The sequence below is a fragment of the Emydura macquarii genome, unplaced genomic scaffold (genome assembly GCF_026122565.2).
Source record: "Emydura macquarii macquarii isolate MOO-44397 ecotype Brisbane River unplaced genomic scaffold, CSIRO-AGI_Emac_v2 contig_2422, whole genome shotgun sequence".
NCBI lineage: Eukaryota > Metazoa > Chordata > Testudines > Chelidae > Emydura > Emydura macquarii.
The window spans coordinates 30,327,503-30,353,256 of NW_027132559.1; the positions used below are offsets into that span (position 1 = coordinate 30,327,503).

The 25,754-nt window shown below is 41.1% G+C and overlaps 1 protein-coding gene across 5 annotated transcripts in view; it reads right to left on the reverse strand.

Annotated features, from left to right (window-relative positions):
- The window catches only part of DYNC1I1 (dynein cytoplasmic 1 intermediate chain 1), a 242,226-nt gene that overhangs the window by 194,701 nt on the left and 21,771 nt on the right, over positions 1-25,754 (reverse strand). For 2 of the 5 annotated variants that reach the window (XM_067562161.1, XM_067562158.1), the window contains exons 3-4: positions 25,635-25,749; positions 21,914-22,055 (exon numbers count right to left, since the gene is read on the reverse strand). In XM_067562161.1, the coding sequence (XP_067418262.1) occupies positions 21,914-22,055; positions 25,635-25,749 (257 nt within the window). Of the gene's footprint in view, positions 1-21,913; positions 22,056-25,634; positions 25,750-25,754 lie in introns of those variants that run through there. The other 3 variants (XM_067562160.1, XM_067562159.1, XM_067562162.1) reach the window with 3 other exon arrangements.

The window sequence follows — 25,754 nt, forward strand, 5'->3', positions numbered from 1 at the left end:
AAAGGTATTTCAATATAATTGCCTGCCACTGAATTTCCTTCATGATGGAAGAAGCACTGTGCTATCGAAGAATAGATGACTAATCTAGCAATGCAGTGTTATCTGAAGATTTTATAATACAGCACAATGAAACTTTCCATCTGAGGATGTCAGAACGTTTTACTGTCTGCATCTTAGTGCAGTGGTGTAATCCCCCAGTTTATAAATGAGGGACTTGATATGCCAAGAGGTTCAGGCCAAAACTTTCAAAAGTGGCCACTCATTCCAGGTATCTTGATTTTTGGCTTCCCCACTGGAGATACCTCTTAAAAATGTTGGCCCAAGAAACTTGCCAGTCTGTGGTAGAGGCAAGCATAGAACCCAAGCCTCCCTAACTCCCTTTCCTGCAATTTAAGCATAAACTATGCATGATCTTCATTAGCAGAAGTTAAAACAAGGTGAAACAAGCCTCTAGCTCCTTCATAAAAACAGTTAACTCATCTGATGTTATTATAACACGATGGCCCCTAAATTGGTGAGCTCCCCGCCTTTTTTGATCCAACCCTATTTATTTGAATCCAGATTTCAAAGATGTACACAAAATATTCTTTTACCATGTTCACTCAGTACAAATCATACCATCCAATGCAGATTTTGCACAGTATCTACTACAAACTGTCAACCTCTGCTAATATATAGCCTGAAGAAACTATCTCAATCCATATAAATGCGGCCGCCTACTATACTTGATAAGCTCACCCACTCTGATGCCAATGTCAACTCGCTCTCTGGGGAGATGAGCAAGGACATGCGCTGCAATGTGACATGTCAAAATGAAAAACAATCACTCTTATATCCACAAACACGTACAAACAATGAAGAATTGTAACAAAAAGAGATATATATGATATGACGCAAGGGCATTCATTTCCAGTAGCTGTAATGGAAGATGTGCAAGACAGAAAATGTTGTTCAGAGAATTTGTGTCTCAGAATTATTCTAGGAGACTTCTCCAGACCAGGAGCCTGCCTTTTATGCCTGTGCCAGGTTGTTGTAAAAGAGGCAAAGAAGAATCAAGACATTAGTGAAGAGTGGAATTTGTCCCTGCATTATACACTGTAACCAAATATAACACCAATGAAAAGAGAAATGCAGGTAGAGATCTGAATGTGTGATGGTAGGAAAAAATCTCAGTGCCTACTGCACCACAGAGATTGCTGAAAAATAAAAGCCATCTGGGTGAAAATGACCCCTGAAGTGCTGCTAAGGTCAGTAACTTATAATGTGATTTCACGAGTAAGTGCCAGTTTTTAATGTTATGGCTATCTTGGGGCCACTTATACATTCACACCCATGTTTTCCAAACACTTAGGAGAAAGATACATCTAGCTTGTTTGAGTCAGCTATTCCCTCTTTTCTCCATGCACTTTCAGACCTGTCAAATTTCCCAAGAGACAACCAATATTCCATTAGGGAGAATTCCATTACAGTGTGATTAAAATGAGAGCTTAGCAACAGAATGCTCAAGGGCTATAGACCCTCTAGTTCTGTTCAAATCAACACCAGGTCAGAATTAATTGTGAACTGTTACCATCTAATAGCCATTTGGTGTCCTAATGGAAAGAAATTCTGAGCTCTCTGTCCAGCTAGGAGTTGGACAGGTGTCAAAATCATGAAAGACACCACCACAATTGGTACTTATTGGAACAATAGTTGGAAGCTCCAACAGAGAGATAAGAGCTTTATTGTTATTACAATAACATCCTCAGGCCCCAATCAGAGAGCAGGGTTTCATTCCCTACATACAGTACAAACGTAGGACAGACAATTTCTGCCCTAAACAGTTTACAAACCAGATTATGAACATGGAGATTCAACCACTCACTTTTCTTAAATTTCAAGTTCCTCAGGCCTAGAACTATGTCATTTTATGTGTATGGGCACAATGGGACCCTGAAACTGATTTGGGACCTCTAGGCACAAATATAAAGGTTTAATAATAACATTCCACCATTCTTAGACAAAGCCAGTTTTAGCAATTTTGGGTGGGTGTGGAAAACAATTTTTCAACCTCCACTCAAAAATGTCACAGACCTCCATCCACTGCAGTCCTACCACTGTGCACAGAACTGGCTGCAAGGTTTGAGGGATGGTTAGAAAGATGATTCTTTGGAGCACTGCCAAACTTGAGTCTGTAGAAAGTGGGTCTTCACATTACCAGTCTCCTGCTCCAGGACAAATAGAGCCTAAATTATTGTACTAAGATCTGTGCATAGTGCCAAAGACAAAACATTTTTCAAGGGACAATATTCCAGATAAGCTAGAGTCTGGAATTGTTCCTTGCTACTGCCAGCCTCTTGGAAGGATCTTTGAGCATTCTCATGAATATTATCACTAAGCCTGATCCCCTTTGGACAGCTGTAAGGGAGACCATGAGTGTTCTTAAGATATCTATGAAAAATCAGCGACAACCGTTGAAATCTAGGGCTTACTTTTTCAAGGTTTTCTGCGCAAAGAAAAGGACTTGAAATTCTTTCTTCCCAAATGCAAACTGAAATTAGCCTTGACACTCCTACATGCCCAAAATTGGTGAGGCAGGAGGCATAGTCCAGATTTTGCAGGCCTCAAAGATTAGTTTTGTGCCTAGAGGTGTTGTTTGCAGGTCAGCATGGATGCATTGTTGGAGCAGTTGGAGCAGTGTAGGGTGCAACCTTACTAGATCGATTCTGAGGACATAACCCATTGAAGTCCATTGAGAACTTTAATAATGATTCTAATGGCGTTTGGATCAGATTCATGACAAGAACTCCATTTTCAAGGTACTTTTCACCAAGTTCAGTCACAAAAAACATTTCAATGGAAAAAAATGAAGTCTCAATTAATATTTTCATTGTATTTACATTAAAAATATCCAAGATGAATGGAGTGCAACTGAAAAGGCCCAAAGGAAAAGGCCCACAACATATAGCCTCCTACAGAGTATTGAAATGTTGGAAACTATAAAATGAAGAGGTCATTTTTTGCAGAATTCTTTTAATAATGATTTATATTTATGGTAATATTTGGTTTCAGACTCATTCTACTTTTCTATGGTGTGCATATCTTAGGCCATGTCTACACTAGTGAGCTTACAGTGGCATATCTGTACTGATGCAGCTACACCGCTGTAAGATCGCTTGTGCAGCTGTCCCATCGACATAATAAAACCACCTCAGCAAGCAGAGTATCCATGTCGCCGGGAGAAGCTCTCTCGCCGACATAGCGCTGTGCACACTGCCACTTATGTTGGTGAAATTTATGTTGCCCGGGGGTGTTTTTTCACACCCCTGAATGACATAAGTTTTGCTGACACAAGTGGTAGTATAGACACGGCCTTAGTGGCTACAGAAGGCATGTGGCCAAGGAGTGGTCACTTGAGGCCATCATCTCACCTCATCACAAACAAGTGGGGAAGTTAATCAGTAACTTACCCATTTTAGCCTCTCATGGTGTATGAAACACCCCTGCAAGGGAAGATTCCACAGGCTATACATTTTTGGGCTCAATAGAAGAGTGACCAGATTAAATTCCATGGCCTGTGTTATACAGGAGATCTGACTAGAGGATCTAATGGTCACTTCTGGCCTTAAAATCTACAAAAATAGATAGCCAGAAGCCCACTGTCTGAGAGACGGAGGGGAATGGGTGAAGCAGGACTAGTATGGAAATATGGGGCTTACTTGAAGATGCACTTGCTTCCATCAGTCTCCTGAGATCCATTAGTTTTGAGCCTTGAGTACCCTGTTTCTTTTATGGCTGAATCAAATATACACACACACAAAGCAAGGGGTTTATAGGAAACTCCACAAATGAGGACTCAATGAGTTACAATACAAGACAGCAGCTCAGAACTGATCCAGATCAGGTCATTCCCATCATTCAGAAAGTGCAGACGTTATTCTAGTCAGACTGCACTACATTGTTTCAAAGCAGTTAGTTACAAAAGTCTCCCACAAAGTGACAAACAATAGCCCCGCTATCAATCTTCCTGTGACATGTTTGCTGAGCAATTGCTGCCCTTGGTTGTTTGTAGTCTAAAAAACAGTGTAGCTATTATCAAATATTAATTGTTCTTTAGATTCTCTTGAACAAGAAGCTGCATGTAAGGAATGAGGCTTTTTAGATCATGACTGCAACTTAACAGGAAAGGTACAAGTGTTACCACCTATGTTATGCCCAACAAAACTGGTACATTTTCTTACACCTCCAATAGAATTCCACGTTTTAATATTCTGTGTTTATTATTATTAACTCAGTTACCACTCTACATGTAGCATGTCTATCTGTCATGAGCGAAATTCAGGACTGCGCTCTTAAGGTATGTCTATGTTTCAATTAGACACCAGTGGCTTGTCCCTGCCAGATGACTTGGGTTCAGGCTAAGGGGCTGTTTAACTGCAGTGTAGACCTTTAGGCCTGGTTCACACTGGCGACAGAGGTCAACGTAAAGTCACTTACGTTGATCTCCGAACACCTGCATCTACACTGACACTGCAGTTAAGTCGACTTAAGTCACGGCAAAAGTCGACTTAATAAAACCACCTCTGCAAGTGGTGAAGCACCTAATTCGAATTTATTGCTTTGATTTAGCACCAGTGTAGACAGAACTTCACTTAAATCGATGTTATTGGCCTCCGGGAGGTATCCCACAATGCCCCATTGTGACCACTCTGGACATTCGCGCTGTGCTGTACCGTGGTCATGCTACCTGGAAAAGTCCCCTCCCCTCAAGCCCCAGGAAAATTTGAATTTTCATTTCCTGTGCAGCCAGCGTGGAGAGAGCTTTGTCGCTGTACTCTTCATGGCTACTGCAAAGCCCTAACGTGCTCCAGCATGGAGTAGACCAGAGGTCTTTGATCTCATCGGTCTGTAGGGCAAGGAATCCGTTATGGCTCAGCTCAGAGCCAACAAAAGGAATCTGGACATTTAAGGGAAGCTATCCCAGGGCATGCTGGAGAAGGGGTACAAGAGGGACGCGCAGCAGTGCCACGTGAAGATCAAGGAGCTGGGTCAGTTGTATCAGAAAGCCAGGGAAGCTAACTGCAGTTCTGGCTCCTCGCCCAAAACATGCCGCTTCTATGATGAGGTGCATGCAATTCTCGGTGGCGATCCCACCGCGGCACCGCCCCATAGCATCGATACCTCACTAGGTCACAGTCAATGGACAATGATAAGGACTCCGTGGATGAGGAGGAGGAGGCGGCTGAGGAGAGCAGGGTTCAGGAGAGCGGGGTGTCCATTCTGCCAGAAAGTCAGGACCTATTCCTGACCCCAGAGCAGTCCAGCAGCACACAGGACAGCAATAATGATCCCGAGGAAGGCACATCTGGTGAGGTTTTTTTCTTCTTAGCAGTTCTGTCCTTTTACATGGGGGGGGGGAGGGCAGGAAGGGGATTTCAGGCGTTTATTGGCCTTTACTGGGGGGTTACCCACAGAACAGATGATGAGATATGTGATGAGTTATGTGATGAGATATGCTCTGAGAATCATCAGTTGATATCTCACAGAAACTTTCATGTAGGTAATCTGTTATCCTTCGCAAAAGGTTTCTGGGGAGGGCAGCCTTGTTCGTCTTGGAGGAGAATGGCCAGGCTGCAGTACGTGATGCACTCCACCCTGGTAGAAAGCAGCGGCGGCCCCGCTGACAGCTGGCCAGCAAGCAACCACACTACCCCTTGAGACTGTGAATGAACACTCCCCCCCTTCACTCATGACTTGAATGTTCATAAATAAAAGTTTGCATCATTTCAACACATTTCTTTATTAAATCATATCTTGTCCTGGAGGGATTTGGAGGGTACAGCTATTGATTGGGGGGCGGAGGGGATGTTTAGCAAAGGCAAACAACATACAGGAACAGAAATCAGTTCTGCATCTCATTGCAGAACCTGTTTTTCAAATGCCCTAACGCAAAGCTCTCTGCGGTTAGCTCTCAGCGTAGTGCTGGCATCTGGCTGCTCGTAATTGGCAGCCAGTCTTTCTGCCTCCACAGCCCAACCCTGTGGGAACCTCTCACCCTTCACTTCACACACATTATGAAGAACACAGCAAGCGGATATCACCAAAGGGAGGTTCTTTTCACTCATGTCCAGCCTAGTGAGAAGACTCCTCCATCTGCCCTTTAAACGCCCAAAGGCACTTTCTACAACCATTCTGCAAGTGCTTAACCTGTTATTAAAATGCTCCTTGTCGCTGTCAAGGTGTCCGGTGTACGGCTTCATTAGCCAAGGGAGCAAGGGGTAAGCAGGATCCCCCAGGATCACTACTGGCATTTTCACACCCCCGATGTGAATTTTTTTGTTGGGGAAAAAAGTGCCCGCCTGCATACTAGAGAACAGCCCCAAATTTCGAAATACACGAGCGTCATGCACCTTTCCAGACCACCCCACACAGATGTCTGTGAAATGACCCCAGTGATCCACAAGGCCCTGCAGGACTATGGAAAAGTACCCTTTGTGGTTTATGCACTCGGTTGCTAGGTGGGCAGGTGCTAAGATAGGGATGTGTGTCCCATCAATGGCCCCCTCTGCAGTTTGGGAACCCCATCGTGGCAAACCCGCCCACTATGTCCTGCACATTTCCCAAAGTCACTACCTTTCGTAGCAGAAGTCTATTGATGGCCCTGCATACTTGAATCACGGACGTTCCCACGTAGATTTACCGACTCCGAATTGATTCCCAGCCGAGCAGTAATAGTCAAGAGTTGCCAGCTTTCACAGAGCGATGGCGACTCTCTTCTCCACCATCAGAGCTTGTCTCAAGCGAGTATTCACGTACTTCAGGGACGGGGCCAGCTCCGAGCACAGTTCGAGGAAAGTTGCCTTTCGCACACGAAAGTTTTGCAGCCACTGATCATCATCCCACACCTGCATAATGATGCGATCCCACCAGTCTGTGCTTGTTTCCCAGGACCAGAACCGGTGCTCCACGGACTGCAGATGATGCGTTACAGCCTGCAGCAATCAGGAATTGTTCTGCTCGATGGTATGTAGCAGGGCAGCCTCGGTGGCATTGCTGTTGCCTGTGCTTTGGCTTCTTGCTCTACTTTGAAATTACTCAATGATAAGCCGCGATGTATTTGTGATGCTCACAATAATAGTGCAGAGTTGAGCTGGCTCCATGCCTCCGCAGCAATGGCAAGCACGCAGTGTAAAAAAATGACGCAAAAATAGGTTTCCTGTTTGTTTGGGGGAAGAAGGGAGGGGGAAGCAGTGTTGCATCATGGGACGATGAAACTCATCCCAACAGCCACCGTGGCTAGTTGCACTGTGGGATAGCAACCCACGGTCAGTGCTTTGAAAGTCGAAATAAGCGTGGTGAGTGTGGACGCACGAGACCTGCGCAAACAGCTTGGTGTATACATGCTGTGGCGACTTCTAAAAATCTACGGGTGAAAATCAACTTTAAGTAAGTCAACTTCACTCGGCAGAGTAGACATCCCCTTAGTCTTGGGCTGCCACCAGAACTGTGGGACACTCCCACCTCACAGGGTCCTACAGCCCAGGTTCTAGCCCAAGCCCAAACATCTACACTGCAATTAAACAGCCCCTTAGTCCAAACTCTGTGAGCCCAAGTCAACTAGCATAGGCCAGCCATGGGTTTTTCATGGCAAAATGTAGACGAACCCTTAGATGCTGACATTCCTTCACCTGTTAATAGAAAAAAATCAGTACTGATCCTTCAGCTAGACTCCATTCTCTCCCACACTGGAATAACCTGCAAAAAGACTATGGGGAAGAGGAGAATGGGATCAGAGAGACAGTATGGTCTAGTTGTCTATGATATTGTTCTGCTTGTTGGCATTACCAGTAATCTGGTCTGGCATTAGACACTCCCTAATTCAGAGCAGAGATTTAGGATTAGTAGAGACAATTGCACAAGTCAAAATGGGATGTGAGAAAGGTCTGAGCAAAGGAATGTCCAATTTTGTATTGCTACTACAAAAGAAAAGATGGATCCTGTTGTGCTACTATATATTATTGAACCATGCCTCCAGACACTCTTATTCCAATCATATAATCTTAATGTTTTTATATAGATTACATGAGTACTTGATTTCTTTGGTATACTTTGTTATTACTTTGGAGATAAACTATTTGCTTTCCCAGATATTTCCAGGTCCAAATTTGAAATATTTTAGAAAGCTCCACATATGAAAATACAGTATTTAAGCACTGAAGGTCTGGTACAAAGCACACTGAATTCAGCAGCAACCCCTCAAGTGATTTCAATGAGCTTTGGATCAGGCTTTGACAATTGTATAAGAGGAAATCTCAAAAAAATCAGTGAATTAGAATTAGGATTAAAGATCCTATTAACGTCCTGATACAATCAGATTCAAATACCAGGTCCAGCATTTAAGCACCTGTGCAACATGGTGGAAGCTTTATTGCAGCTCTCCCTCCCTGAAGCTGAAATCAAGTTGTTTCCTCCATTGCTGATACTGCAGAATGTGTGTTCTGCACAGCTTCTGTTCTTCTCCCAGGTCACGAGCTCTAAGGCCTGAAAATCAGCGCTTTCAGAGAGGCCACAAATTGAAACAATGGAAAAGTTAGCCTTCCAAAGGGGCCTCTGGTAGGGCAGGCAATCACACCACAGCATTTTGCAAATTGTGCCTTTGAGCAGAACAGGCGCAAAGCGCACACTCTGTTTTGTCAGTTCTTGACATCAAGAGCTGCTTTGATTTCTTAGTAAATAGAAAAACTACTCACAGTGCAGTGACTTCAAAGGGAACAGCTGAATGGAAATATTCATACCTTTCATTAATGACACTCCCAGCAAAAGTAACATGTCCTGTTCTAAAATGGTCTCTCAAGAGTGGAAATATAATTATCTCCTAATCCTAAAAATACTATGGAGGAGCTAGTCATAATGCCATAGGTAAGGCTGCAATGAGTGTTTCCTTAGATCTGAGGCATATTCCGCAACACAGAACATGGCAATTTGCTAAATCCAAACACAAGGGATGGGATGTGGAAGAGGGCAGCGTGTGTAACTGACTAAGCACTGAGGCACCTTGGTAGTAAAAGTGGCTACCCTCATTTTTCTTGTCCCAATAGCTGATGGCAGTGGGTAGACACAGCAAAATCTGTCACTGCCAAGACCACCTTTAAAAGAACATCTTCCCTCCTTTCTCTGGAGGCCCGTGCCTTCCCAATCCAGTGCTGTTGGGATCATGGGCATATATACTTGATGCTCTCCCTCTGATCTCCCTATTGGCTCTAGTTTTATGAGCTAGCAAAGATTGGAATTGGCATGACAGCTACTTGCTGGATATTTGGAGAGCCTGTAGTTTTTGTTTTTCATTCTGAATGGAGCTAGCAAAAAGATCAATCAATAAAAAAAATATCGCATGGAACACCATAGTTTTCGTTTCTGCTGTGAAGCAGAGCTGGGCTCATATCACAAAATTCAGATTTGGGTCAAAATTTCCACGAAGACCAGTAAGTACTTTAAAGTATGGTATATCTGCAAATTAAAGGAATACTTTGTAAAACAGATTCCATCAAACTCATCTATTTTTAAAAAATAATTTATGTAAGAATAAGCTTACTGTGAAATGTATTTTAAAAGACACCAGGAATACAGACGACTTTTAAAATATGTGATTGAAGGTACTTTTTCATTATAAAGGTAATCGTTGCTGCCTATCTTCTCTCCTTTGACATTTTGCACACTTAGCATGTCATTTACTATGTGGCTAAATCTTGTTTAGATTTGAAAGCTCCCCAAATTGTAATGAAAAAGATGAATTAATAGGTGAGCCAATTGTTGATTTAGCTACAGAATTCTTATTTGATGGAGTTTCGGAGGTATAAAAATAGCTTAGTTTTTTGTATGTACCATAATTTCTCTAAAATCTCTATTTTAAATTTCCTTGTTGATCAACACTATAATAGAGAGGTGTTACTGACAAATGGTATTTCAGATGTTTGATAAATATTTTTCCTTATTACAGTTCATTCTTTTAAATGTAGTATGTTATCATTTTAGGATTTTTTAACGTTGTTTGTTTTTCTTTGCAATGATCCTTTTTTATTTACTTCCACAATTTAAAAAGTTAATACATGTCTATTATAAACAACTAATATATGAAGGAACAGAGGAGCAAAAGCTTTTGTTCAGAAAAGGAAAATTACAATTTGCCTCAGTGGCTGCTCTGCCTTTAAATCATTACCTTCACACCATATGTGCTCTCTTTTGGAGACCAGTTGCACTTTGTCAGTTCTAGCTAAGGGAAAATGCCTTCCTTGTTCTACATGTTCTGACGCAGAAAAACTGCAAGCAAGATGGTTATCAGTATTTAGGGAGGTTCTGTGTTACTAAACAGCAGTTTACTTATTATATTAGTTCAAACAAAATGTCATACATCACTGAGAGTGTTTGTACATAGACTATATGTGATGACAGTGTGATAAAATACCATGAGGAATTAAGTGAACAGGGGACTTGGCAAGGATGTTGGAGCACAGTCTTGCACTTTGGATTACAATTACACTGCTAAACAGATGGATGCCCTGACTTCCAATCTTAACCAATAAAAAGAGCTACAGTGACCTCCCTCAGAGAGAAGCACGATCTCTTGGCAGCCTGGCAGCCTTTAGCAATAGTAATGGCGCTGAACAAAAGAGTGTGTGTGCTAAAAAAAAAAAAAAAAAAAAAAAAGGATTTTTTTAAAGAGACTATTTTACAAAGAAGATGGAGATGTATATATTTCTTCAACCTGATTAAATCACAAATAACTGTAGGGCCATATTTAAACTGGCTTTGAAGCCCATTTGGAATTTAGACTAGAACTAAACCATTTTAAACATGATTTAAAGAATTACTAGGCTCAAACATACATTTTCTTAGACACTTGCAAACTAAAACTGATTTTCTTAATCCTTTAGTCATCCTTCTGACACAGTTAAAGCTAGAAAAAGAGGTATCTGATCATGAACCAATGTTCCTAATGTTGTTCTGAAATAAACCACTAAAAACTCCTAACTGAAAATTCCTTCTAGGTAGGACATTGAGTTTAGGCAAGCTGATTCCAGGCATGCTAATCACTCCAAATTATTTGTGAAGGCTATTGAGCAAGGAGTTTATTTCTGTTTCAGAAGACTAGAGAGAGTCTGGAAGTAAGACAGAATTCCCACTAAATCGATTTGAACTGTTAGCGTTAACCAGGGGTTTAATATAACTAATACGTTACTCCAAAAATGTGTCTGTTTTTCTTGCTAAATTTAAATTTAGCAGTGTAATAAGAGTAGTTGGGCTTACTGAATGCAGCTGGAGCTCATGTTTCTAAGACATATTCTAGTGCACCCTTTGGGAATGGCAGCCTCCCCGCCTCCTCCAATTTATAGCACAGAGAAACTTGCTAATTGGAAAAATAATCAAAGATCCAGAAGACTGAACTGCATCTCTGAAAATCCTTAATGATGCCATGGGCTCACACATGAAAGGCTTGTCACTGATTCTAATTAATATTGACCATTCTGACTTTATAACTGGCAGGCACTGAAAAATATTCCTCACTTTCTAGGTCAGATGTACAGAGACTTAAAAGCAACTGCCTCATATTGTCCGTAAGGTGTCTGCTGATATTTATAGGATAGCAAAGTGTTGGCATACAGAGGAACTTTAGGGCTTTATACACATCTAACGTATGTACATGCTTTGAATATAAAGGCTCAGAATGCGTCTGTTCCTGGGCAGGCACTAAAGGAGGAAAGAGATTGCCAGAAATGTCCCCCACCCCAGTCCTCTTATGTGCCTGTGCGGGATCCAGACATAACGTGATTAAGCAATACAGGCACTATGTAAGGCTAGTGTCAGCATTAGCCCTAGTTGACAGGTATGAGGGTGAGCTTAAGGCTCCACTGTCATATAGCCAAACTGGGTACAGGAAATAGGTCAGACATTTCAAGTTGCATCCATATAAAAGATAGCAATAGCAAATGTCCTGCTGTATCCCGGTACCCCAGAATTCCCAGAGAAAGTCATTTTTCCTATGGCACTCACTGTAGGGCAGCTCTCTCTGCACCCCACAACTCACCTTAAAGCACAATCTATCCCCTTACAATGAACTGAACTATAAGATTAGACCTGCATGCCAAGAGGTTCTGATGATGTTGTCATGGTAACTATGGGAGGAAACGTAATGCATGATGTGTGGTACCCTTTTACACAATCAAGAAAAATCTGCTGTCAGTAAAAACTATTACTGATGTCCCAGGGCCATAACAACACAGGTCTGCTTTTGATACTAACATTTTAAGAAGACCCTATCATTTGTGAAACCAGTAATACAAGTAAATGCTGGCAACTACCTAAGCAATGGCACAACAACATCACTGTGCATAACCTGTCAAATATATTAACTTAATGATAAGGTAACTGAGCCCTATGAATTGTAGTGGATTTAGTAGATCTTTGTGAAATGTCATTTTATTACTTTCTTTTGAAAGACCTTTGCTGTACCCAAAGAGGAGAGATGAGAGAGGACATACACTGCCCTGTATCACAGGCAGTTTACTAAAATAAACCAACCCCCCATTCTCCTATACTTATATTACTAAAACAGATTGGGATCCACCCTCTTCCTTTTGTTTTTGATCCACAGCTAGCTACAGTGAAACAGACCCTCGTAAAGGAGAGTGGCATCCTAATATGCTGTTTAACAAGTCAGATTGTGCTATGCCACTCTACTAGATAAGGAACTGATTAAAAATAAAGCATTGCAAATAAAAGCTGAGTCACCAAGACTGCAAACAACAGCGGGTGGTTTCATGCAAAGTGCATGAAAAGAACACAGTACAAGGGCTTGATGGATGAGAAAACTAGAGACACTGGAAAAGAGAAATCAGCAAAGAAAATCTTACTGATTACATTTACTAGGGGCTAAGATCATCCACCTTCATTTGACACATCTTTTCTGACACGTTAGTGATCAGAGAAATTAAAAATAAAAGCTACAAAAGAGTTATTACAAAAGCATTTGGAAAAGTGTCTTCTTTCAGCTACACTCTATAACTTATCAGGCAGCTGAATGCTTTGAATATGCCTGTCCACCCATGCCATCTCAGCAGCAAGAGGCCTCTGTGTATGAGCTGAAGGCATGAAGCAATGCAAAGTGTAGCTAACCTGAGGCTGCAGGCACTGTATTTAAAAGCAAAACAGTATTAGGAGGAAAATGGAATCATAGCAGCTACTGATTGAATTGGTTTGAGACAAGCTGGTGGTGAAAATCACCACAATTGGAGGGGGAGAGGAAATAACTTTAGTGGTTCAAAGGACCAGGGTGGACAGATGCACAGAAATATTTGAAAATCAAGTTTGAGGAAAACATGTGACAATTCAGAGGGGCACCAGAGGAAAAAATCTGGACCTGTTAGAAAGCAATTCCCATGCTCTTTCTTTGGCCTAGATCTGTAGGAATAGCCAATCTAAAGTGAAAATCACTACTATATTCCATAAAACACAATCTGGAGGTCACTGTAACTTCTCTGCCAACACTACAATGTGCCGAAAATTATGCAAACATCCAGACAAAAAGATGCTATTGTAATTCAAAGATGTAAATAACTGGGGTTTTTTTGGGTTTTTTTCCAAATTCAAGTCCAGGAACTCCAAAAGAGAACATGTAATGCAGTTACACAAAAATGCTAATACTTTGGGGTGGTTTAACAGAAGTGCCGTATGTAAGACACTGGAAGTAATTGTCCCGCTCTATTGGACAGTGGTGAGGCCTCAGCTAGAATACTCTGTCCAGTTTTGGATGCCACACTTTAGGAAAGAAGTGGACAAATGAGAGAATCCAGAGGAGAGCAACAAAAATGATAAAAGGTGTAGAAAACCTGAACAATGGGAAAAGTTTTAAAAAAAAAAAAAACCACATAGGCATGTTTAGTCTTTAAAAAAGGAGACAGAGGGGAGATCCAATAATAGGCTTTAGATAAAGAGGATGGTGATTAGTTGTTTTCTATGTTCACTGAAGATAGGACAAGAACTAACCAGCTTAATTTGCAGTAAGTGAGATTTCAATTAGCTATTAGGAAAAACTTTCTACGCTAAGGATACTTAAGAACAGGAATAGGCCATCAGGGGAGATAGCGGAATCCCCACTATTTGGAGATTTTTAAGACCAGGTTAGATAAACACCTATCAGAAATGGTGGAGGTAAACTTGTTCCTTCTTCAGCCCAGTCAGATGGATTAGATGACCTTTCAAGGTCAATTCCAGCCATAGTTTTCGATGGTTCTATGATTACCACAGTAATCCCGTACCCAAACAATACTTCATGTACTATACTTTGCAATTCACTTCTTGAAAAAATTTAAGAACAAAAAAGAGCAACCAAAGGGCACATCAGCCAGCCCAGCTTTTATAGTGAACTAAAATTCACAAAAAAATTAAAATAGAATTGTAATATAAGGACAGCTAGTTGATAAAATTCCTCACTACAAGCAAATCTTTTCTAAGAACCCAACACTTCTTTATACTGCATTGCTACCCTATTGCTGTTTTGCGGTTCACTCTTAAAATAGCTCACATTAAATATTTACAACTTCATCTGAATAAGGCCTGATCCTGCAGATTTTTATATTTATGCAAGCAAATTTTACACACCGGAGTAGTCTAATTGATCTTATTGGGCTCAGATTGTTTCAAGATATGTGAAAAAACTCCTACCTCTTTTGTCATGGCACTGTAGATTTGCTTAAATAGGAATTACTGTTAAAACATCCAGTGCAATGCCTTCATCCACTTAGACACCATACTATTGGCTGTCGCCACAGAAAGCACTATGGATCTACAGATTAGACAGAGGGAAATAATTCACCCAGATTTCAGTGCTGTTATAGAATATCATATTAAACCTGGAACTGGCCATTCAGAGATGGTGACTAAGATAGCTACAGCACTACAAAGGTGGCAATAACCTCAGTATTTCCTGATACTGTTGTCTTCATTCTGACTAAAGGAGTAATAAGGCACACAGCAGTATGGGCAGCAAAATACATGAGGAGTAAGGAATGAGACCAGACCATAGGAGAAGTGGTACCAGGAAAAAAGATAGCAAATTATCTTTGTATATCCAAGGCAGCTGAGCCTTGTGACATTTACTGAAGAGTAAAGAATGTGGCACTAACCTTGCAGGTGCCCGCTGTCAGATGGGAAACACCAAATGCAGTCCAAAGGGATTTCAGTGTTCATGCACAAGATGTACACAGGCAAGTAGCACGATCACAAATAACCCCCCAGAGAAGTCAATATGCAGATGGACCCCTGATGTTAGCTGACAACATGCAGGTGCTGTAGGTCTTTAGAAAAAGTGGATCATCTGTCTGCACATCTCATGTCAGCAGCCAATGGGGCCTCTAGGCATGCAATTAATCAGTGGGAACACACTCACTTCCTGCTATTAGTACAGCGTTCCCAAGTAAAGTCCATGGCAATTTTTCATTGACTATCCATGCCACAATTGGCTCACATTGTCAGGTACAAAGCCACCCACGTGTGTGCACTCTGCACAGATAATTTCCAGTATTCATTGTTACACATGAGCTGGAATGCATCTGCTCTGTCCCTACCTATGACAAGTATTGGGACTTTCTCAGGATCACTGGGTGGTCAACCTGTTCCTCCAAGAGCCAAGATCTATGCAAATTCCGCTCTGATTGCTAGCATCTCACAGGGCCTAAGAAAGTATGTATAGGAGTAGGAGATATCCAGCATCACCTGCACGGGTCAGATGCACATGATCACCATTGAAGGGGTGCAATGCTGACCTTACCCCCTGCAGAGGGCACGGTTGTGTTGCACACCACATTAACTGCACTGAGGCTCCCTGCCACAACCTCTGACTCATCCCATACTCCATGACATTCACCAAAAAACTAGTCAGCAAAAATCAGATTCTAGTTTTGACTGCATGATATTAGCTGAACACTAAGAATGACTCCTTTTTAGGAAGGATGCATCTCCTCAGTTGCACTCCCAGGTTGCCATATGTCACTTTCTCTCCAATGAACCAGGTATCACTCTCTCTCACACACACACACACACACATGCATGCGCACACACAACCCTGTCATCATCTCACATGGTCCCTGACATGCAGAGTCCTGGCTGGATTCCCCCATGCACAGAACAACTAGCCGGTTATGACACACTCTTCATCCCACACCACCTGCTGGTTCATGCTGTGATACAATTTTCAGCGCCTCTGTCCTGCCTCCAGGAGTGCAGGTGGCAGAACAGGCACAGAAGTACAATTGATTGCTCCAAAGCAATTTGGGAAACAGGCATGCTGATAGAAACCTGCTTTGCCAGTAATTCTTTCCCTGTAGATGACTTGGAAATAAATTAAGCCCTCTGCATGCATTAGCAGAGCTCTAATGATTGGTTTTGAAGGGGCTTGATATTGAGGACCAACATATTCCCAGTCCAGTGCTTGCCCAGCACAAAGAGAAATACTAACATCTTCAGAAAGCCAGCTATAGTGTGCCTCAATCTGTCTAGGTTTACTCTCCAAAATGAATGCCAATACATCACAAAAAAATCTAATTTGGATCTTCTCTCCAGCTGAAAGCACTCAAAAGAGTCCATGTTAGTCATTTCTAGCACCATTATGCATTTGCCATCAGCTCAGACTCACTGCGTCCTGTCATATTCCACAATGCAAGTCAGGCTGCTTCAAAACCATACTTTCATCACTAGTGAAAATGCCTTGACAAATATCAACATGACAGTGAAGATCACACAGCAAAAACTCATAAACCTCCGCAGAACAGAGAGATATGGTTTCATAGTTCCTCACCACTCTGGAGCCCCACCCTCCAAAACCCGCCTAATAAGCCTAATGACATCACAGCAGAGAAACAATTTTTTTTAGCCATTATCTTAGTCCGAGGACAATGGTGCATGCAGGATAACACTAAAGGCTGAACAAAATGTGTTCTCGATAGACCAGCTGCCAAGTGAGACTAATTCACTCACTACATTAGAGCACTGGGTCCCTCCTGCCAATGCAGCCTTTAGTGTTACAACTCATGATTGGACAACACAGGCAAAAAGTGATACATGGAGAAAAGGGCCACAACTACAAAATGCAAATGAAAGTCTATTAATCTAAGACTGCAAAGCAGTACTTGCTGGAATGCTAGCTACTTAGCTAAGGCAAGATGCCAGACAATAAGACCAGTTACTCACTAATTATCTACCTTGTAGACAAGTATGTCCATGAACTTGTCACTAACAGGCTTGGAAGTATTCAGGAGATTTTTAACATCTAGTGTGTTAACGTTATTAGGTCACAGCCCTTAATAGAGATCTGTGTGAGAGCTGCAAGCTAGCAAAAATGCTCAGCTGCCCTAACTCTTTGGGTTTCATAGATTATAAAGCCCAAAGGGACCTTTAAAATTATCTAGTCTGCCATCCTGCATAACACAGACCACACGACTTCCCAGAACTAATTCCTGTTTGAATTAGAGCATGTGTTCTAGAAAAAACATCTAATCTTGATTTTAAATATTCCAGTGATAGAGACTCCACCACAACCCATGGTAAACAGTTCCAATGGTTAATTACCCTCACTGTTAAAAATGTTCACCTTATTTCTAGTCTGAATTTGTCTTGCCATTAGTCTTTAAATTCATTAAAATTGTCTTGCTAATTTTACTTTCATATCCGAGATTGAAGAGCCCTCTTATCAAATTTATTTTCCCCATTGTAAATATTTATAGATTGGGATTAAGTCACCCCTTAACCTTCTTTTTGATAAAATAAACAGATTGAGCTCCTTCAGTCTATCACCATAAACCATGTTTTCCAATCCTTTAATCATGCTCATGGCCCTTCTCTGAACCCTCTCCAATTTATCAACATGCTTCTTGAATTGTGGACACCAGACCTGGACACGGTAGCAGTGAAGTGCCTTGACAAGACAATCTGTCTGAAATGTAGTCCGTAAGTATTACTGTAACATCTCTTACAAGTACTTGATCCCATAGCCTCACTGAAGTATCATATATTTAACACTGCAATCTCAAACTGGAACATGGGATAATTTTATGCATCCCTCAGACTCTTCAATATTACTGCTTCACTCAGAAGCAATATTCCACTTCCTGAAGCAAAATCCATGTCTTGGGACCTCGCTTTGACGGCAAGTTCTTCTTTTGGCAAGTGCTTCAGCATCTAGTGGTCAGAGTACCTGCATGATTGTTTCCTGTCTGTGCTTGCTTGCTATTCCTGCAGTAGTCTTAGCAACATCATCAAAAAATGACTGGTTGTAATGGACCACCCATCTGTGGGGGAGGCATTAGTGGTGCAGGAACTGCTCCCTCACTCAAATCCAGTCTCCAATCTGCTCATTGTTATCCAGCCTTCAATGGAACTGGGGATGGGGGGTTGGTTCTTGCGAGACAGATGGCACTAAATACCATCTCACTTCTGAGAAGGATGACAATATGGCTAAAAGTGCATCACCATCACAGAGAGGAAAACAGAGGGTTATGTGCGCTTAGTGAGCAGAGACTAGCTGCCATGAAAAATCATCAGCAAGTCATAGATTCAGCAGGACACTACAGAGATTATAAAATCAGAAATGGGCAATGCTCAAAAAACACTACTGCCATTTCTGGCACAGAACTCAATCACGCTATAGTAACTTGACATGATGGCAGACACATTGGCAGACCACAAACCCGGGATTAGGATTAACAGAGAATATATGGTATACTCACAGTAATCCAGAAAATGCCTTCAAAAGGATAGCCTAATACTGAGACACTTCGATAGGTTGAAAGCATGGAGGAAGTATGGGCCAAAGACAGGAGTGCTCCATAATGGTGTAGCCTTGACACTAGCACTGTCTGTTTTGGTTGCCAGCTAACAAATGCAACTATTGTTGACAGTGGTGCAAGTGCTTGTGTAGGCCCTATCGAGACAGAGAACTCCCTCCACGTGCAGAGGTGTAATCAATGGAGTAAGCATGCCTACACCAGCATATAAACCACTGTCAGCATCCATGTACTATATACAGATGTAGCCTGTAGCCTGTATCTATTATAAATTAAAGCCTGTAGTATGGTGTCTTGCACCATGGTGTAAGCAGTGTGACCTAATGGTCAGAGCAGAATCAGAGGGCAGGATTGGAGGTGTGGTCAAGGACAAGCCAAGGGTCAGAGTCAGGAGCCAAAACAGAACCAAAGGGTAGAGCCAAAGTTGTGGTCAGGAGGCAAATCGTTGTTCAGAACCAGGAGTTAGGAATCAGGAGTTCAGAGGCAGGCAGGAACTAGGGCTGGTGCAGAACAGGCTGGACAAGAAAGGGTGGAGCAAGGGCTGGACAGGAAGCAGGTCTAGCACAGTTCTGGGCGTAGAACACACTGAGCAGCCACCACGCTGCTGTTGCTACTTAAATGGTGATCTGTTGGCTCTTCTGACCAATCAGAGAACAGTCACTTAGGGCTTGTCTACACTAACACGTTACAGTGGCACAGAAGCACTGCTGCAGCTACGCCACTGTAGCGCTTCAGTGTAGACACTACTTATGCCGACAGGAGGGATTCTCCCACTGGTTCAGGTAATTTACCTCCCCGAGAGGTGGTAGCTAGGTCCGCGGAAGAATTCTTCCATCAACCTAGCACTGTCTACACTGGGGGTTAGGTTGGTACAACTAGATCTCTTAGGGGCGTGGATTTTTCACACCCCTGAGAGATGTAGTTATACTGATGTAAATTGCTAGGGTAGACCAGGTCTTCATGCAGGTTTATTGGGCCCAGCCAAGCCCATGAGATTGCTAGGCAAATGAGCACAGAGACAGCAAAGTTCCAGAGAACACAAGGGAACTACTTACACTGAGGATTTCAACCAGAAAACATCTGTCACAATGGTAGTGTGGAATTCAAGAAGTATTGCCACACACCCCTCCTCTTGCTCAGTTGTACATAGTTATCAGGTGTACTGAGATCTCCCCCGCAAACACTCAACATAGCAGTGGAGTGCAGATGCTCACGCTAGAATCCACTGGATCTCGAATACCATTAAGGGTGAAATTACAGCTCCCTAACTATATTAGCTAAATGGGTGTCACAAGTGTGTGTCACCCTATAATCAGGAACATGGTTCTTATTTAATGGGATGAAAGCAGAATTCAGAACTGCTTCAGTGTTTTTCTCTAGCATCTTGCATATTCTGAATCGAGTGCTTGTGGAGATTGATGGAAAGATGGCATTGCCCTTGTTGGCTGAGCCCAAATGATCCAGAGGAAGTTTTGTGATGTTACATATTGGGCATTTTGGGCATATTGCATATACATATTGGGCATTTTCTAGGACACAGTGTAATTGTGAATAGAAGCCTGTATGCTTCTTGCAAATATTTGCCATTTCCTCTCATAGCCAAGGAGTTTTGACAGATTAGGGTCATCTGTGTTTGTCTATGGATTCAGCATTATATTCTTTTCCAGTGTTTGAACTGCCTTGTACATACCAACACGGTTGTTATTTAATTTACTCCACTGCCTCTAAATTGCATGCTGCATTTCTGGGGTGACGGGGGTGGGAAGGGTCTGAGTGCATTTCCTCATTGTCTGTGTAGCCCAAATATCACAATGGCACTGCAAAGAGAGCTCATTCAGGTAAATAAGGTAACAATATATTTTCAGCATTGAGAATGTGGTCTTTCTATGCAGAAGGTGTGTTTAGCAACAGTACTAGCTGTGTCATGCCAGCAGAAATGTTACTTATCTATTGAAAAAGGTTTATTTAACTTCCCCTTATATTAGCTTTTATGGCAATAATATAGCAATGGTAGTGCAGGCCAAAGGCAGGAAAAATGTGTTTTACATGGCCATGGAACTTGGTAAATGAAGCCACCTGAAGCTCAGAGCCAACAGTGTCTATGAATGTACAGGTATGGCTGGCATGTGGTCACCCTGACTGGCAATTCTAAACTGCAGCGTGGTCACTCTAGCTTAACAGGATGTTTCTCCAGAGTTTATGGAGGTTTGGATCCCACACCCTGCTGTGGATGACTGGAACAGCCACCGAGTGCCTAACCCTTGGCTAAAGCAGTCACTAGAAGATCCACCATTCACCTGTGGTTTGTGTCCATGAAATATGGTGCAGAAATGAATATCTCTTGTGGCTTCAAGCCAGGATCAGTGGTGTCCCCGTTATACTCGGATCCCCTAGGAAACACTATGGGGGTGTCATTTCATTTCCCAGTATCAGTGATATGTTCAAGATCCAATCAGGGCATTTCTGTGTGACCTGGGGGCCCACTTCTTACTGACATAGCCACATCCCCTTCTACACTGCTGAAGCACTTTCCTCCCATTCCACACACAGCTATCTGATAGCCACAGTTTTGCAGAGAGGAGCATTAGTAAAGTCCTCTTATATGTACCCAGGTGTTTCTAAATAAGCTATTCCCATCCCTCTCTCACACATACACTTTTACTACCATGCATTGTGCAGGACAGCATTATAAAAATCTAAGATGGACAGGTGTTACACATGGAATGATGTAGCCAATATGACTTCAAGATAACCACCTATCTGAATAAGGATTATTCACATGGGCAGAGGTTTGCAGGATTTTCTCTGTCCTTCATGTTCACCACATTTCCATTCAGAGAAGGGAGATTTATACATGCTGTTTTAAACATATATATGATTTCTGCTTCCTGTATTAGTTTCTGATGTATATAACTTAAGATCAGACTGCTGCATATCTTTACTCCATATTTGAGACCAGCCTTATTGAATGGTAACACATGGTGGAGAATGCAGAAACAAATGTATACATTGGAGCTACAATGTTCTTATGTAAATAAATGAAAAAAAAAGTGGGGAGTGAAAAAATACTTTCATTCAACATTATCTAACGTCTGTCTTACCTTCCAATTGGTCCCAGATCTCCTGAATCCTGGCTGCCAGCTTCACTGGGGGTGCTCACTGATTTCGAAGAGGGAGACATAGGGGTTGGGACTAAATAATGAAAATAACAGGTATCCCATGTTAAATCATGCAGCGACTGCACTGATGAAGAGCAGTGTCAGACAAATCAAAACCAATGAACCAAATGATAGTGGATAAATGATTAGGAGAGTTTGAAATGGTGAAAGCAAATAAGGAAAGGAAAGAAAAAGAAAAGGAAGAGAGTCAAGTGAATTTTTAAATATTTTTGGAAATTTTAAAACTGTAATGAATGTAGACAGGTCTGCAAGCCAAATGTGATTCTGTACATAATAGATGTAGGGGGTACTGTGGAAGTAAAGCAACACTGCTGTTTCTTTTGCTCATTTTAAATTTGAACTGTACAAAATCAAAACTTTTTGTTTGTTTGTTAGAAATCTATGTGAACTCTTCTGCTAAAATCAAATGGCACCAGGCAATAAAATGATTACATTTTTCAAATCTTGCATTTAAATTAAAATCCATTGTCTACTGAATGTGACCTGCAGTTTCTTTATGTAAATCAGATCCAAAGTAAAAACAGAATGGGGAAATCCATCCAGGTAAAAGGCCTCTTCCCAAGGCAGTGAGAATGTACGTGACTGTTTTATTGTGGTTGGGTTTTTAGGTAATTTCAGTTGCAGAGTGTTATTGTTTCTGTTTGGGTGCCTGATCCCAAAGTCCACTGAAGTCAGTGAAAGACTCGGCTGGGCTTCAATAGGCATTTGATCAGACCCTCAGGCATTTTCCTTTGCTTTCAGGGGCTGGTATATTTCATATGTATATATATGCAAAGACAGGTTTGTCTAACTAAGTAGGTAAGGAACAAATTCATAGCTCAAGGTCAGCCTGAGTTAAAGCTTTTAAGTGCAGAAATAATAAATACAAAAAAAAAATTTAAAAAATTTAAAAAATGATTTTTTTCAAATTTCTTCAGAAATATGCAAAAGAAAGAAAGATGCTGAGATATCTTCACTCCAGATTTAATCCAAGTATCCTTCAAAGCAGCAACATGGAAGATAACAGAATACAGTATAGAGGGATTTTAATGCACAGTAAAGATTTTCATTTGGTTTAAATCATGTGCATTTTCCTTGCACATTTAGCAGAGTAAAACTTTTAACTATTTTGTTATACCCTATAATATATAATGACAGACGTGTCAAGAGACTCGGATTTTCCATTTGGTCAAATGTTTCACACCTATTCTCCCTAGGGATTGTCATAGAAATGACGAGTGAATTCATTTTCATGACAGCTCCTTGGCAGGGTACAGGCATGAAGTGGTTTTACGTCTTATAGGGTATGCATATCCAAAGGCAGAGGATTATAGCTGTCAATGTCTTTGGATAGAGACAAGGTGGGTGAGGTAATATCTTTTATTGGACCAACTTCTGTGGTGGACAGGACAAGCTTCACAAAGCTCTTCTTCAGTCTGGGGATGGAAACCAGGCTGCTCAGGCTAAATACAAGATGGGGCAGATTGTTAAGCATAAGGGATTCAGTGAAGTGGGTTATTCAAAGGCCAGGGGAAGGAAGTCAGGAAAGATTTCTTTCAGTGTGTGGTCTCCATCAAATATGGGTTGATATCCTGTACGGTTCCAGTGTGGGGTAGTAGGTGACATCTAGGGGGGTAAGGTCAGTGGGTTTTTTCCCCTGTGATGAAGCAGGTTTTCCCATGATATTTCAGTGGCCCATTCCATTATGTGTCCTACTTCTCTGGTGGAATGTCCTTGTTTGGTGAAGGCAGTTTTAAGTGTGCTAAGGTCTATCGCAGACTTTCTCTTTGAAGCATTTTCTGTGCTATTCGAGTGCCTGGCTGTAGATAACAGATTTATTGGTGTGTTTGGGGTAGTTACTGGATATGTGGAAGTTAGTGTGTTGACCTGTGGGTTTCTTGTATAATAAGTGTCTGTAGGATTACATTGTTGAAGCTCATCGTAGTGTCCAGGAAGCTGATTCTGCTGTGGGTGTGTTCTAGAAAGAGTTTAATGGATGGGTGGTGGATGTTAAAGTTTTGGTGGAAATCTATGAGGGAGTTTAGATCATCTGTCCAGAGGATAAACATATCATTGATGTATCTCAGTTATATCATTGATTTTGTAGTTCATTTTTCCAGAAATTTTTCCTTGAGGTGGTTTATGAAGAGGTTTTAATTGTCAGTTTATATGGGGGGAAATGAAATGCTATTGTTTAATCTGAATTAATAATTTTATATGTTAATTTAAAGTTCTTTGGATAGTGTCATAGTGAAAATTATTAATTCAGGACAGAAAGTTGAACTACTCTGCAATGATTTTATGTGTGCTTGGGTTTAGTGTGTGGGTGTTGGGTGGTGTTAGTGGCCTGGTGTATACAGGAGGTCAGACTAGATGATCTGGTTGTCCCTTCTGGCCTTAAACACTATGACAAGACATAATTTTGGGGCTTCTTAGTAGATAAATATTAATATTTTGTTATTTTTCTCTATTCAAATTACTATTAATTTCCTTTTATAATATCTCTAAAGAATGTACAAAAATGCATTTTCTGATAAGTTAAAATATCCTTATAATTAATTGTCTGACAATTCTTTCGGGATCTGATACCTCATTGCTGGAATTACAGCATCATAATTTATTAAAATACGGACACAGTTCTGTAAGTTTTAGTTGCTTCGGTTTAGGAACTGAGGCCCCAGTTCAGGAGAGCATCTTTATTCAGGACAGCACATAAGCATGTGCATGTGCTTAAGTGCTTTCCTGAATCAGGGCCTGAATGCTTTGTTGAGCTTTTGGATGTCCCTGAATATTGCAGGCAGCATTACATAGTGGGTGGCATCCTGGTCCCATTGAAGTCAATGGAAAAACTCCTCCCCTTTAACTTCAATAGTTACATGATTTCATCCAGGATATTTAAGACACTTTTGAATGAAAGGGAGAGAGAAACAAATGAAAAACAGGCAAAATAATTTCACATATTTGGGATCACACATTGAGCAACACACAGAATAAAGCACTGTATGAAAGACATAACATAAATAGAATTGATCATGAAACCCATATTATAAAATCATGCATATGTACTTAAGATGGAAATCTAGGGTTTACGAACTAAACAGTCAAAACAGAAAAGCAATGAAAGCAATAAATAAACTATACAAAACAATCTAAAATTATGATTCGACTACAACTCTGTTAATATTTGGATAGTTTCCTTTTTAATTCTCTTCAGTGTTTTGCTTGTTTAAAATTATTTCACATACTAAGAAAACCTTCCAAAGAGATATTTTCCTTCTTTGAGTATACAAATGATAAAAATGTATTTATGTCCAGTAATTGGTACTACTGAAATATAAGATTAATATAATTGTGTGTGTTGTTGGGAAGATGGGAGAGAATATAAAGCAACAACCAAAGAAATCAAACTACTAATGTGCACACAAAAACATGGTTTAGAATTGTGTTTATGAAAAGTCCTCTCAGAAATAAAGCTGATGTATGGCAATGGCAAGTGCTGGAAATGCTATGAACTGATGTATATGAGCGATATGAATCGTTTCCAAGCAGAAGAGTTCACTTCACCTAATACAGCCAAATAATACAAAAGCAAAGCATGCTTTTCATAAAAAGAATGCATTAATTGTGTAATAGCCACATGTTTACAATGTGCTCATCTAAATACCTAGAGGTGGTTCTGGGGATATACCAATGCTCTGTAATAAAGCCTCTGTCTCTCTTCTTTTGCGGTCTAGATCCGAATCTTCCTGAACTGGCTCTTTCTTTTGCTGCTGATCAGTCTGAA